This window comes from Cajanus cajan, chromosome 11 (genome assembly GCF_000230855.2).
Source record: "Cajanus cajan strain Asha chromosome 11, NIPB_CcT2T_4, whole genome shotgun sequence".
Taxonomy (NCBI): domain Eukaryota; kingdom Viridiplantae; phylum Streptophyta; class Magnoliopsida; order Fabales; family Fabaceae; genus Cajanus; species Cajanus cajan.
This window is the reverse complement of record NC_138527.1, coordinates 25,441,433-25,456,976: the sequence shown is the minus strand read 5'-3', so window position 1 is coordinate 25,456,976 and position 15,544 is coordinate 25,441,433. Positions and strand designations below refer to the sequence as shown.

The 15,544-nt window shown below is 26.7% G+C and overlaps 1 protein-coding gene across 1 annotated transcript; it reads left to right on the top strand.

Annotated features, from left to right (window-relative positions):
* Nucleotides 1-201: 201 nt before the first annotated feature.
* LOC109797542 (agamous-like MADS-box protein MADS2) lies at nt 202-12,701 on the top strand. The gene is made up of 8 exons (XM_020357603.3): nt 202-690; nt 3,324-3,405; nt 4,572-4,633; nt 4,903-5,002; nt 9,931-9,972; nt 10,068-10,109; nt 11,961-12,091; nt 12,194-12,701. The coding sequence occupies exons 1-8, from the start codon at nt 506-508 to the stop codon at nt 12,270-12,272; spliced, it is 723 nt and encodes a 240-aa protein (XP_020213192.1). The 5' UTR covers nt 202-505; the 3' UTR covers nt 12,273-12,701.
* The last annotated feature ends 2,843 nt before the right edge of the window (nt 12,702-15,544 follow it).

Below are 15,544 nucleotides of genomic sequence, written 5' to 3'. Positions count from 1 at the left end.
ATTAATATTAAAAATATTGACTAATGTAAAAAAAAAGTATTATTATTATTATAAAGTTTTGTGATAACTAGCTAGTTAATAGAAACGTGTAAAATAATTAGTAATTAGTAAAGAATGGGTAGAGGAATAGCGTACAAAATTCAAAGTCTTTAATTGGAACTAGTTACTGTGGCATTATGATGTGAGATCTAAGAACTGCGTTGTTATCAATGCTGTGGTTACTTTCTAGTTGTTTGCTTTAGAAAAGGTCTCATATTCTGATATCGCATTACGCATCCTAGCTAAGCTAGCACAAGCCCATAGCTATAGCACACCTACTACTATACTATAACTCAGCGACAGATCATGTCATGTGATAGATAATAAGCTTATATATACACAAACAAGTGGTGCAAGCAAAATTTGCAGAAAATAGCTGGAAAAAATATCTAATCTATAATTTCTCTTTTTGATCTGAAAAAGCAAAGAGTTTAGTTTATTTGTGGAAAGAGATATAAATAATAATATGGGTAGGGGAAAGGTGGAGCTCAAGAGGATTGAGAACAAGATAAACCGTCAAGTCACATTTGCAAAGAGAAGGAACGGTTTGCTCAAGAAGGCTTATGAACTCTCTGTCCTCTGTGATGCTGAGGTTGCCCTCATTATCTTCTCCAACCGCGGCAAACTCTATGAATTCTGCAGTGGCCCTAGGTAACTAATGAACCTCTTTCTTTCTGTCAAATAAGGATTTTTTTTTTTTCTTTTCTGGGTCTTGATTTTTCTTTCATGGGGTGCTTAAAGTTTACATCTTGCTTCTGGTTAAGTGGTTTCATGAGGGGTTTGTCTCTGATTAGTGGCTGCATCTTGCTTTGTCTCTGATTTTTTGTGTCTGATTCTTAGGGCTTCATGGTGGATGTGTTGTTTGATTTTGTCTTTGTTTCTTTTAATTTTTTGTTTTTGGTCTATGTTTTTTGTTTTTGTCTTATATTTATGTTTCTGGTAGAATTGCTGTTAGAAGGGAGTTCACAGTTTCAACTTTGAAGATCGTTTTGATTCAAAATTTTGGCTTGATGGTTCGAGTTTTTTCATGCTGAATCTTCTCTATTTCTTTTTTTTTCCTCAGGGTTTAGTTTGCTGATTAACGGTATTTATATTATTAGTTTGTTTATCATATATTGTAATAATCTAAAAACAACTTTTGTTTTTTGTGGTTTATTCAGAATATGACTTCAATTCCTTTCCTCGTAAGGTTTTTTTTTTGAATTTCTCGCTTGCAGTGGAACTTCATAAATAGTTTTGGTGAAAAATTAAAGAAGGGAGAAAGCGCAGGGAAGGGTTGGGGTGTGATCTCTGTTATGGATCTGCAAAATTTTCCTACAATGAGTTTTAAGAACTAAGAATTAGAAATATTGTGATAAAAATTATTCATGTAGCCTTTTGGATTAAGATCTGAAAAAAGTGCATGAGATCTCGGTCTTTTTCTTTAATTTTAATATATAAAACAGAAAAAAGATTACATGCATGAATGGTGAGAATAATAAGTGCACCAGGTGCAGTTGCTTTTGAAACTGCAGAAAATTCATTTTCCTTTTTAAATGGATGGTTCATATATAATTTTATAATCAGTCCTTTAATATCATTTTTTGTAATAAAACAACTTTAGTTTATGATGAAGTGATTCCAATATTTTTATTCAACTTTACAAAAACAAAAAAAAATAGTCTTGAGTATCTAAATCATAATGTTCATTATGCAATAATTCAATTTATGAAGTCATTCCTGCAAATTGGCACTGAGAAAGTGTTTTTTTGTCTTGATAGTTGTGTAAAGTCTCGTGTTTCTTATTCTGTAAAACAAACAAAGCAGTTACATGATTTACAACGTAGCAATGGTAATGCAATATTAATCTTCATTTTAGTAGCCTCTAGTGGGTCGTTGTGTGTCATGAAAAGAGACACTAACATTCTATATCTTTTGATAACTAATTTACATCCCCAAGATTCTCTTCGTTGATGTATACTCACTCTGATTAGACATTCAACCATATGTCAGAACACATCAAAAGAAAAGAAAAGAAACTATGCATTTGCATTGAATGAAAAAGATAGGACTTGGGTACAATGGTATACTTTAAATTATAACATGGAAAGATAAATACCTATATTATAATAAGATTTTAAAAATGCTAAATTCTCCAAATTTGAAATCTAAAACTTCTTCGGCACTTTAAAATTTTTTAAAAAGTCAAATGTGTAAATTGATCAACTTGAGTCTTTTATATATTCAGAGAAAATTTCGGACAATTGATTCGAAATATATATCATTACTCATAAGGTTTTTGCCAAAAACATTTATATGATTTTTGTACGTACAAATGGAAGTGACATATGTAACTTTTCTTTCACGTTAGATCAGCTTCTTTATTGTTACAATTGGTTTATCTCTCTCATTTTTCAAGCCTTCCATGCATCTTTGCTCAACAATATTCCAGTGGTGTTATATCCTGCACCCACCAGATTTGATTACAGCATAAACATCATACAAGTATTGTATAATTTCTATGCTAAAAAAAAACAAAACACATCATGTGCATGCAGTTTAAATCTTATGTGCATATTGAAGCTATGTGAAGTGTTATTGACTCACTGATAGCACTAGGAGTGAAACTGAAAGTGAATCATATAATGACTAAAGAACTGAGTACATTTTTCTGCATGAGACAAGCCCTGTGTTTATTTTGCTGCATGTGTCTAGAACTCTAGTTCTTCTAAGCATCCAATATCTTCATTGGCCTGTGTCAAACTTTAGCATCAGAGAGGATTGCTGACAATGTGTACGGATCTATGTAAGAAGATTACTTTTGATTTCAGTAATGTAACAGACATTGCATACTAATCATTTATTATAATCTTCCTCATCATAATTTATCGAGTCTTGTGCAATTGTTCTTACAATCAGTGAAAATTTATATATATGTGCATATGTTTGTGTGGATGTATTTGAGAAGAACATAAAAGATGAAAGAAGTTAATCTTCATTATTCATGATTATAATTGTTCTTGTGAATGTTGTGTGAGAAGAACGTAAAAGATATTAAAAAAAAAAACAAAGTTTATCTTAATTATACACAACTATATATGATTATATATATATATATATATATATATATATATATATATATATAGTTGTCTCACTTAATTCTAATATTGAGAATAAATGCTTTCAATTAAGATATGTTTGGGGCTGGTAAAGCTAAGAAAACGATTTATTTACCCTTGCATTTAATTGCCCTTTTGTTGAGGTAAAATGTGTGGATATATATTCATATTGGCTAACGGTTTCAGCATGGCCAAGACACTGGAACGTTACCACAGATGCAGTTATGGAGCCTTGGAAGTACACCATCAACCTGAAATAGAGACACAGGTGGTGTTCATTTTTCTTGTATTGAATTGAATAAGATTTTAAGAGAATAAAGAAGATAGGAAAAAACAAAAACCGATGGACATGTTTGGTTTGAGAAAATGTTACTATTTTATTTTTTACATTTATAGTTGTACAAAACTGATGAAAACTAAATACAAATGGTATTTTTACTATTATTTGCACGGTTTTTAAAAAAGAAATTAAAATTAAAAAATATTATTTTCTAAATAAATCTGAAAAATAAAGCACAATGTAATAATGATTGATATATTTTTGTAATTATTTATAAAAGACAGAAAATACTTATACAAATCATTAAATATCTCGTTGAAAATATATTATTTATAAGGGTTGGAGTATTCTGTATGTTATCTTAATTTATTTTTTTATTAAATTTAAAGTTAAAACAGGCTTAATAATCGTTTTACAACTCAGTTTCAAAATTCTCCATTAGGGATAGCAAAAAAAAAATGTACTTGCATATATTCATAAATAAAATCTATTATGAATAATAAATTGATAGTCTAAATTGATATAAGTAGGTAATATATATGAGTATTTTTAACCCATTTATAAATGAGATAGGGGTGAGTATAGAAATATTCGTGCCCTTGGATATCAATTAAATAAAATTACTTAAATATTTATTTTTATTTGCATTTTTATATTGTTTTAAATATTTCAAACACATGAACATTAATTATTAGTTAAAAAATTATTATCAATTGTTTATGTTTAATATTTCAATATAATTAACATTATATATAAACTTAAAGTTATTTGTAATATTTTATTTAAAATTCACAAATGTTCATGAATATCAGTGAGTAATTATAAAATTTTCAGATACCTACTTAATAGATACATGTACAACCATGGGCAAGTACTGGGTGGATTTTTATCCAATGAGATGGGGATGGGTACCCTACTATCCACCTCCATAGACTCATTGCCAACCCTACTCCCAATGCATTAACCTTGAGTTTATTTTATTAAGAAAGAGGTTGACTCTTAATACTTCATCTTTAAGTTGTTCTTGTATACTCATTTTTATTTCTTTTTCTTAGTGTATATATGACTTATTTGTCTGCTGTTAATTCAATCTGTATATTGGATTAATAACTTTGGCCAAAGTCTAACATATATCACTCTATGCCTTTATGTAGAGGCGATACCAAGAGTATCTGAAGCTAAAATCTAAAGTTGAGCAACTACAACAAACACAAAGGTAAAATGCTAGTGTAATTATCGAAATAATTTACTCATAGTGCCTGCTTGTTTGAAGAAAAGTGTTTTACATTTTATTTTTTATTTTATTAATAATTACTAAACCATCATAGTATATTTATTGTATTAGTTTTCTTAAAACATGTTTAATACATAAACAGTAATAAAAACACAAAAATAAATGTTGTTTTCATGGTTTACGTTCAAATTTCAAAAGAAAATAAAGTATGTGTTATATAAATAACATATATTGGTTGTATTACTGTGTAGAAACCTCCTTGGAGAAGAATTGGAGCACTTAGATATTAAGGAGCTTGAGCAGCTTGAACGTCAGCTGGACTCTTCCTTGAAACAAATCAGATCTAACAAGGTATGCAAATTTTGCATCTAAGTCTGATGTCATTTTAACTGATCATATGACATGTTTATATTTTATATGTTTTTGCCTATTTGTATGAATATTATTTACTATATTATTGCTGGAAAGATGAAAATGTGAGAAGGTTTTGGTCGTAGGAAATTATTATGGAGTGCCTAGTGCCTACACACCTTGTACATGCACGGGTCCTACCCTTGAAATTATTTTTAGTTGTGTAAATCTTTTTGTTCTTGCTGGAAGAACAACAGGAGTAGGAGGGTTTGTCGTGAAATGTGAAAATTAAAGTACACACATGCATTAATTGAGGTATTCTCTCATGGCAGCGATGCACATGAGAAATGGCATAGAAGTCGTGCATGTAACATGTGATACACTTGCATCCTAAAGCACTACACTGGAGCAATTCCAAAATCACTATCTCTGATATAGTATTATTATCAATAAAAGATATAGGTTGGATTGTGACATTGATATTTGATCTTACTTTCAATGTTTTTGAAGTCAACTATGTTTCTTGAACAGTTTGTCTTCTTATAATCAAAGTTACGTACTCCTTTACATTTTTATTTATGTCCTTTCTATGGCGAAATTGAACTATCATAACAAGTTTTACATTGGATATATTTAAACTTCAAATTTTACTTTAAATACATTTATATGCGAAATTAATTTAGATTAGGGATTTATTTATACGAAAGATTAGGGAGTTTAAATTAGAATCATACATTTAACAATCATTCACTAAAAGTATACCAAACAACAATAATAAAAAATGGGCTAACACTAGAGAAAATAAAAATGTTACTAAGCATATCCATGTATTTGAGACTATTTATTGGTAATCTTGGCAATCCATTGTTCAGAAAGTTTAATACATGTATTTGCTAAAGAATTTGGAATAGCGTTGAACTCATTACAAGGTTGAACTTACTACAAGGGAAGTGACTTATACTTACAGATGTTTTGTATGTTTCATAAGGTTGAAGTCACTATAAAGGAAAGTGGCTTAAACTTAAATATGTTTTGTTACATAATAACTACGGGTAAAATAAAAAATTACTTATATATATATATATATATATATTAATTTATAGGTAAAAGTCATATATTTGTACTTAAAATTGTTAGTTGTAGGTGAAACCTATAAAGTCATTCCTATATAACTATATAATGGACAAATAGATCATTGATGGGTAAATCTAAAATAGACATATTTACTTGTAAATTTTAACATTTAGTGGCAACTTATATCCATTACTACAAGTTAATTTTATTGTAAATTGAATTTCATGAATTAATATATAGTTGAAAGAGTAATGTTGTTATTACATGTAACAAGAAAAATTATATCAAGTAAGAATGAAAATAACACATTTTAAAAATCATCAAACCTAATTCATATATATTATAAGAGGTAATTTGGTGGTCATGATATGATAAGATATGATTGAATATAAGCAAGATAAGAACATGATAGGATAAGAATAGGATAAACTTTAATGTTATCCAATATTTGATACATAACATTATTACATTATCTTGTTATGTATTTGATATGAACTAGATAATGATAAGTGGTAATGACTATTGAAGACAATGATGACGAGATAGTAATGACAATATTGATAGTAGCGGTAATGTGTTGTTATTGATGAGATCATGGTGGTTATGATGATGTCATGGTGAAAGTAATGATGACAATATTGACACTTTTGATAATAAATGACAATAATAAGAGTAGTGTTGGCAGTGGTAAAGACAACAATAATGTTAATAGTAGTAATAAGGCAGGTACGTCAGAGATAAAATAAAGATGGTGACAAATGGTAGTATTAGTAATAATAGTAGTAACTATAGTGGTGATAACAACAATAATGGTGATGATGTATTGACAATAATAACAATAATAATAATATGATAAGAGTTATGACATGACAAAGATGACGATGATGATCATAACAATAATCATGTTGATAAACATGATGGTGATAATTGTAGCAATAAAAGGTGAGGTGGTGAGAAAGATATAGGAAGGAAGAACAACCTTCCTATCCAAGGCTTTTTCAACTTAAATCTTCCATAAAGATAAAAAAAAAAAAAAAAAAAAAACACTGCACCAACACTATAATATATACAATGAAACAAAGGTAAATCATATCTTATTGATACATTAAACATTTCATTACAATAAGACAACATAATTATTTTCTCTTTATCTTCTCATATTTTTCCACCAAATAAACCCTAAAGTTCTTTATGAAAATATATAATTACCTGCATATATTTCTCATTATTTTTAATATATATATATATGGATAGTTTTAAATAAAATAAGGTACCTGTACAATATGCATATATCAACATTCATTTTATATTAATAGAATGCTATCAACACATTTTCTAACATTTGTTTTTTCTAATGCACCATATTTTATTATTGGTTATAATTTATTAAAAACTGTTAAATCATTTAAAAGATTCATTACATAAAAATTGAACCCACAAAAATATAATTTTTAATAATAATAAAATTCCGACAATAGTAGAAAGTATTTAAAGAATGAGTGGCTAACATCTATGTTTCATATTTAATTTTGATCGAACAGAAATTTGACTGGTTTTTCGGTTCTTAATCAGGATCTCAACCTCGCCCTTTAAACCTCTTCGTTCTTCCACTTACTGTACTATACTATTACTGTCTTTCAAATCTTGTAGTGTTGGAGGGGGGGTCGTTTAGAAAGTAAATAGAGCTATAATACTTCAATGCTGCTTCGTTTCTGACCTCTTTAAAACCAATCTCAACTTTCTGTCAAATGTATTATCTCATCCAATGTAGGATTTTGACAAAATATTATGATGAGGGGTCAAATATTTAAATACATATAATTTAAATTATTTATAATATAAAATGTAAAAATATAATACTGATCCTATTACAGATTCTTAGTATAAAAATATAAAAATAGAATAACATTTATAAATTGTACAATAAATTTTAGAACAATAAAATGATAAGAAAAAAAAAAGAAAAAAGAATGAAATGTAATAGTGAAATGATGGAAAGAAACAAAGAGAAAAAGTATTATATAAATTATAGTGTAAGTTACTGCATAAATAACCCAACTCATAAAAATATGCCTGAAATGCTTCTTGCACCGACAACTTGTCATCTTTGTATGGCTCACAGGAGGTGTATCGGTCTTACATGGAAAGGGAGAAAGAATAAGAGAAAAATAGTAAACATTTTGTGTTCTGTGAAAATCTTGGCCCTCAAATTATGTATACTTGTGCTTGAACATGATATGCACCAAAGGATCCCCAATTATTTAATGAAAAAAAAAAACTTTGGACACTAATATGTAATCATATGTAGATGGTGTTTAGATTGAAGGAAAATTAACATGAAGAAAAGAAAACATGTAATAACGTATTTTCTTGTATTTGGTGGATAGAGAAGAATTTGTAAACTTAGTTTATATATTAAAATTTTTTAATTTAATAATTAATTATTAAAATTTGATATAAAATATAAATTATGGTGATAAATTTTTGTTCATATCCATACATATATATATTTTGGTTGCATGATTTTTAAGGTTTGCATTATGTGACTGTTCAAGACTGAGAACTCTTATTCAATCGTCGGTGGCTTGAGATATCGTGGTTGGCTCATTAACTCGTGCATGAATAGTCAGATCTGTACTTATCTGATGTCTGGCTACTGTTAAAACAGTTTTCATACCCATATCAGTTTTTCCAGATGTGAAACACCAAACACCAAACACCAAACACCAACATTAACTTATTTTATATAAATGTGATAACAACCACACAATTTTTATTGTTTCGTATCACATGCAGTCTAGTTCGGTCCCCACATGCACATTAAAATTAGCTACTAGTGGGGTAAATCTTTTCCACACTCGAACAGATTGAAATGACATGTGATTAAATTAGGTTTTATAATTTCAGAGTTGAACATAAATTCTCTTCATCAAATATTAGTTCCCTACCCGAACAGTTTGATATGACATGAGTTAAAAAGCTTAACATAAATTCTGTTATACCTTCGTATAAAGATTAGTTGTTCCGACCCAAACTGTTTGATATGACATTAGTTAATTATGTTTTAAAATTTCAAAGTTGAACATAAATTCTTACTCTTGTCAAAAGAGTAGTTGTCCCTTAATGGCAGTTGTTTGGTTGGGGCCTCATTAATTTATTTGAACTTTGAACTAAACTTATACGGGGAATATGCATGGTATAAAACAAGAAGGTTTAAGGATATAAATGACATTTGTGATGTGTTTCTCAAGAATATATATAAAATTATCTATTTACTTCAAAAGTATGTATTGATAGAATTATTATAAATAATTTATCATCTATATTAAATTTTATATAATTTTTTTTCTTGTCAGTTTCTTTTAATGTTACATGCATGCATGTTGATTATATATTAATATAAACGTGGTTGCAATGTAATTTAAAAAAGAAAAAGGAAAAGTGAGTCAATAAACGTAGACCATAATTCGCAATGCATCGAATGGGGTTAATAAATTTTAACTCACAATTTAATTGGCTGCCCAAATAAAATAGTCAAATTAATACCTCTAAATAATATTAATTAATGAAATCTTAAATATTAGTACCTATAATGTTACTTCGTTTCTCATTAACACATAATTGAAAATTAAGCATGGATAGAGTTTTATAACTATAAATAAGCATTTGGTACGTGTATTATCAAAGTTTTTGGATCATTTGTTACTTAGCAAAATATTGTGTAATATGCATAGAGTTAATATTCCAAGCACAACTTATAATATTGCTAAAAATAACTGAAATCGTAATATTAAGATTCTATTATTTTCATTATCATGCTTCTAAATTCTTATGTATCTGTTTCATGTCTCCAGACACAACAGATGCTTGATCAACTCTCTGATTTGCATAGAAAGGTAGCATTTGTTAATGCTTTCTTTTATATCATCCTTAAATATATATCATTTACTTATAGGTTTGCTAACAACTCTGTTTTTGGATGGACACACAGGAAGAGATGCTACTGGAAACTAATAGTATCCTAAGGAACAAGGTACCAAAATAAATTTTTTTTTTTTTTTTTTGACACCCTTGGAAAAATAAACAAATCCCTGCATAAATAACTATAGTGTACAACAAATGAACCCCACCCCTTAGCAAATCTAAGATCTTGTCAGTCCTTGTTGATTTTTTCTGCTTGAATCTTGTCTCTTTGGAAAAGTAATTAATTAAAAAAAAAAATCAACATTAGATCATCTTGTGATTATATTGTTGTAGACAGCGTCCCTTAGGATCATTGTTCAATTTCACATGTTTAATTATTGTAAGAAAAAATATATTTGGACACCCCAAATTCTATTCAACACTTAAAAGAGAAAGATAAAAGAAGGAAAAATATACTATATGTGCTAAGAAGGGATGGATAAAAAGAAATAATAGATGTTGATGAGTTGTTTAAAATATTGGGATGTACAAAAATCATTATTCTTATGGGATGACTAGTAGAAAGAGAATTTTTCATGTATGAAAATCATAAATCTTCAAGCATGATTTCTGATAATCATAAATTTTAGAAATCATAATTTTTAAGAATAATTTAAAATATTTATGTTGCTTGAAAATCAAACTTTTTTTTACTGCAATAAATAAACAAAATAAAATAAAAGTTTCATTTAAACTAAGAAATGTTAGATTCACATCATCTCCATAAAACAATTTTATAAGGAACTTAATTTAAAAATATTCACCAAAAATAAGGTATTTTGCGAATGTTATTTTTAAATAATAAATCAAACTTATGAAAGAAAAACTAGTAAACTAGTATTCTTAACATCATACTAATAACCAAATTGATAATACTTTGATGAGATGTGAAGTCTTTGCAGTCTCTACATTTTGAGTTTTAGTAGTTGAACATTTAGTGATTCTACAATTCTTTTGGTTATATATTAATGACTATCGTATTTATAACGTGCATTCTATATAGTTAAGTGTTACCTATCTTGTACAAAACTACACAGAAAATTTGAAACTTGACCATGTGTCTCCTGATGACCGTCAGACAAAGAATAAGTTTTAGTTGAACTTTCCAAAGGTATATACTTATTTTAGGGTATTGAATGTACATACATTTCTTATGAATGAATAACAAATTTAAATGTTGACAAGATTCAACTTGGGAATGTGAAGATTTAAATTATGAACATGGATCTGTCAACTACATTTGAGATTTTCTTTTTCCCGAAATTGAATCTTACCCTTTGGTAATATAAATATGCTGTGGCAATTGCAAACATTTTTCTGTCAGGGGTGATGGGTTCTTTATTAATGAAATTTAAGCTTCTGAAGTGGAGGATGAAAAATTAAATCACTGCAGTACACATAATTTAAGCACCTTTTTTCAGGTGTGAAATATTCTTACCTAATTTCCCCCCCTCTTGATTAGGACCTGGGAAAAGGTAGATCCAAATATTCAACCCCACCACCATTATCATATCTCAAATTATTAGCTGCTCGTAGATCTGCAGAGCTTTGATCTATTATGCACAGAAGTTAGAATTCCGTATGACATCAATCACATTACTCACATAGTCCCTACACATTGCTTTTAGTTTCATATTAAATTGTGAAATGACTTTGTTTACATGAAAAAATACGTGATGCATTGACAGTGTAAAATAGCTTTATACTGTCATCTAATTACAAATTATTGTGTATAATAAGCTTTTTGACTTTTATAATAAATAAATAAAAAATCATACTATCCATAATTTGTGATTGACTGAAGATATAAAAACAGGTGTATGATCATTGAACTATGGTACATTTGATATTCAAATGTTTTTGTCTTCATTTTGTGCCACCCCATTTTTGATTAAAAGTCCAATATATCTATGTCTCACAGTTGGAGGAAATTAATGCAACCCTTCAACCAACATGGGAAGCTAGGGAGCAAAATGCACCCTACAATTGCCACCCTCCACAATCAGAGGGATATTATGAAACAGCACATTGCAACAGTACATTGAGAATCGGGTATTGTTCTTCTACCTCTCAATGCATATGTGAAATTTGATGAAGTAGGTTCTTATGTGTTTGCATGAAGCTGATTTCTCATTCTTAATTAATTTTGTGCAGCTATGATTCTTCAGTGTTAAATGAAGCAGGTACCTCAGGCCAAAACGCCAGTGAATTCATGCATGGATGGATGGACTGAATTAATTTCGAATTTAGCTTATTTAGTGTCAGAAAAATGAAACTTTTGTCGAGATCTTGGCCTACAAGAATAGCCTATAATAATAGGTGTCACGAAGCATAAATATATATATATATATATATATATATATATATATATATATATATATATATATATATATATATATATATATATATATATATATACTAAGCATGGTAGCTAGCTATTCTTGATATTCCAAATAAGACATGTTTTGAAGAATTTGATAATTAACGGTACATCTTCCCAAACGTACTCCATCCTAACAATCTATAATTGATCTAGATGAGCAGCTTCTTTGATACTTATTGACATGTGTATGTTACTAAATAAGTGCCATTTTTTCCCTTGTTTGTAAGCCAAGAATTTCCCATTTTTGTAAATCAATGTCCGTTTACTGTTTGTCTCTAATTGCAAGAATATATATAGAGAGAGAAAGAGGGGAGGGAGAGAAAGAAAAAGAGAAATATAAAGGATTCAGTAGTCATGTAATGTCGCTGTAAAAGTTTTATGTAGTCAACTAATTAAAAATTACTGTTGACATGACTTTTAAATTAATTATGATAAAAATAAAGAATTAACTATACATAATAATTTGTGATTAGGTTATAGTTTGGAAAATTGTTTTACACTAACAAGATATAATTTTTTGCTATGATATAAATCTAAATGTCTAGTGGAAAACTATGTATCCTACAATGAGTTTTATATTTTATTTTGCATAAAAATAAATGAAAATTAATTTTTATTGGCTTTTAATGTTTTCCTTATTAATAATAATAATAAATATAAAAATTATGATAGATACAATTTTTATAGTAACTATAAAACACACTAAACTTATTATTTTGTAATTAGATAATAGTATAAAAGCTTAAATATATTGTTAATTTCTCAAATTTAATATAAATTTAATTTTAGTCCCTGTTAGGTCAAAAGATAATTTTAAATCCCCTTGATCTTAAGTTTTGCTATTAACAAACATAAAAGGTTTTTTTTTTATCAATAGTATGAAGTTTTAGAAATGATCCACTAAGACAAATCTTTCACCAAGATACAATTCATTAATAAGACGAATCATGATACAAGACGATAGATACATTAAGACAATTATGTTAATAAATAAGATGAACCTTTAGTCATAAAAGGAGATGCATTAAATCTTCATTGTTTACGATCTCTAAACTAGAAATTAACTACGTCTAAATGTGTTCTTTAACAAATTGAATTTAAAAATACTTCATCGATACCAATATTCTACAAAAAGGAAAGAAAGACATGCTTTGAGTTAGAAAAGGACAAGGAAATTTCTAAAAGGAAGCTCTAGTCAAAAGTCACTACAAGAAAAATACAAAATAGCGACCGAAATTAGCGACCGAATTTTATCGGTCGCTATTTAGCGACCGAATTAGCGACCGATTAAAATAGCGACAGATTTAGCGACCGAAATTTATCAGTCGCTGTTTAGCGACCGATTTAGCGACTGAAATTTGCCAGTCGCTATTTTGCGACCGAATTAGCGACGGATTAGAGTGGTAGCGAGAAAATCGGTCGCTAAATCGGTCGCTATTTACTTGTGTTTCATAAAAATATAGTTTGCGACGGAATTAGCGACCAATTTTGAAAATAATTATCAAATAATTGTGACCGAATTTAATTCGGTCGCTAATACTGGACATTTGAAATTTTTAGCGACCGATTAAATTTCGGTAGCTAAACTTTTTCGCATTTTTTAACTAAAATTACAAAGCCAGGATTCGATCCTTGGTTATGGGGGTTATGAGCCAACAGCCATACCGTTATACCAACTTGATTTCTTAGTATTCTTGGGAAAGTAATATATATATATATAATACAAAAGCTTATAATTTTTATTATCTTATAATTTAATATTGGATTTCTTTTGATTATAAAACATAGTAAATAAAATCTAAAATCTGTATTAGTTTCTTTGATAAAAATATTTAATTAATTTTAATATATAATAAATTTAATATCAAAATATTTATCTGGATTTGAGTTATAATTATTATAATCTTTTTGATTTAATATTAGATATCTTTTGATTATAAAATATAATAAATAAAATCTAAAATCTGTAGCAATATCTTTATACAAATATTTAATATCAAAATATTTATTATAATTTTAATTATGATTTTTATAATCTTTTGATTTAATACTGGATTTCTTTTGATTATAATATTTTAATGTGTTTTATTTGAAATACCAGTTAAAATATTTTATTATCTTTTTATTTTAATTTATTATAAAATAATTAGAATATTTAATTTAGTATTATTAAAAAATAACTATTATAAGATTTAATTTATTTAATTTCATTATTTATTATAATACTTTTAGTCATTGTATTGATAAAAAAAATATTTTTAATTAAAATATATTTAAAATTTTTAGTTAATTTATTATCATTCACTTACTTTATTAAAAAGTGATAAAAGATAATTTATTTTCAATTAATTTAATAAAATAAAAACTTTAAAATATATATTTAAAATCTGTAACAATTTCTTAAATATAAATATTGAATTAATTTTAATATATACTAAATTTAATATTAGAAAATTTATTATGATTTTAGTTATAATTTTTTATTATCTTTTAATTTAATATTGAATTTCTTTTATTATAAAATATAGTAAATAAAATATAAAATCTGTATCAGTTTCTTTGATAAAAATATTTAATTAATTTTAATATATAATAAATTTAATATCAAATTATTTATTATGATTTGAGTTATAATTATTATAATCTTTTGAATTAGTATTAGATATCTTTTGATTATAAAATATAATAAATAAAATTTAAAATCTGTAATAATTTCTTTGATACAAATATTTAATATCAGAATATTTATTATAATTTTAGTTATGATTTTTATACTCTTTTGATTTAATACTAGATTTCTTTTGATTATAATATTTTAATGTATTTAATACTTTTGATTTTTTTTTATTTGAATTATAATTTTTATAATATTTTGATTTATTATGATTTAATTTTTATAATTTAACAATCCAACCCTTAAAAATAATGTTTATTTTTAAGATAAATATTATTTAATTATTTATATGAAACTAATTAAAAATTTGATAATAAATTAATATGATTATCTGACACAAGTGAAATTTAAAACAATTTCTTTATTTTAATCTAATTCAATAATAACATGTTTGATTTAAATTAAATTTTAAAAAATTATTTATTTATTTATTTTAAATAAATTAAGC

Coding starts and splice junctions, on each gene's coding strand:
- LOC109797542 (XM_020357603.3), top strand. CDS start 506: ATGGGTAGGGGAAAGGTGGAGCTCAAGAGGATTGAGAACAAGATAAAC. Junction 3,406..4,571: donor AACCTGAAATAGAGACACAG/GTGGTGTTCATT, acceptor GCCTTTATGTAG/AGGCGATACCAAGAGTATCT. Junction 9,973..10,067: donor TCTCTGATTTGCATAGAAAG/GTAGCATTTGTT, acceptor ATGGACACACAG/GAAGAGATGCTACTGGAAAC.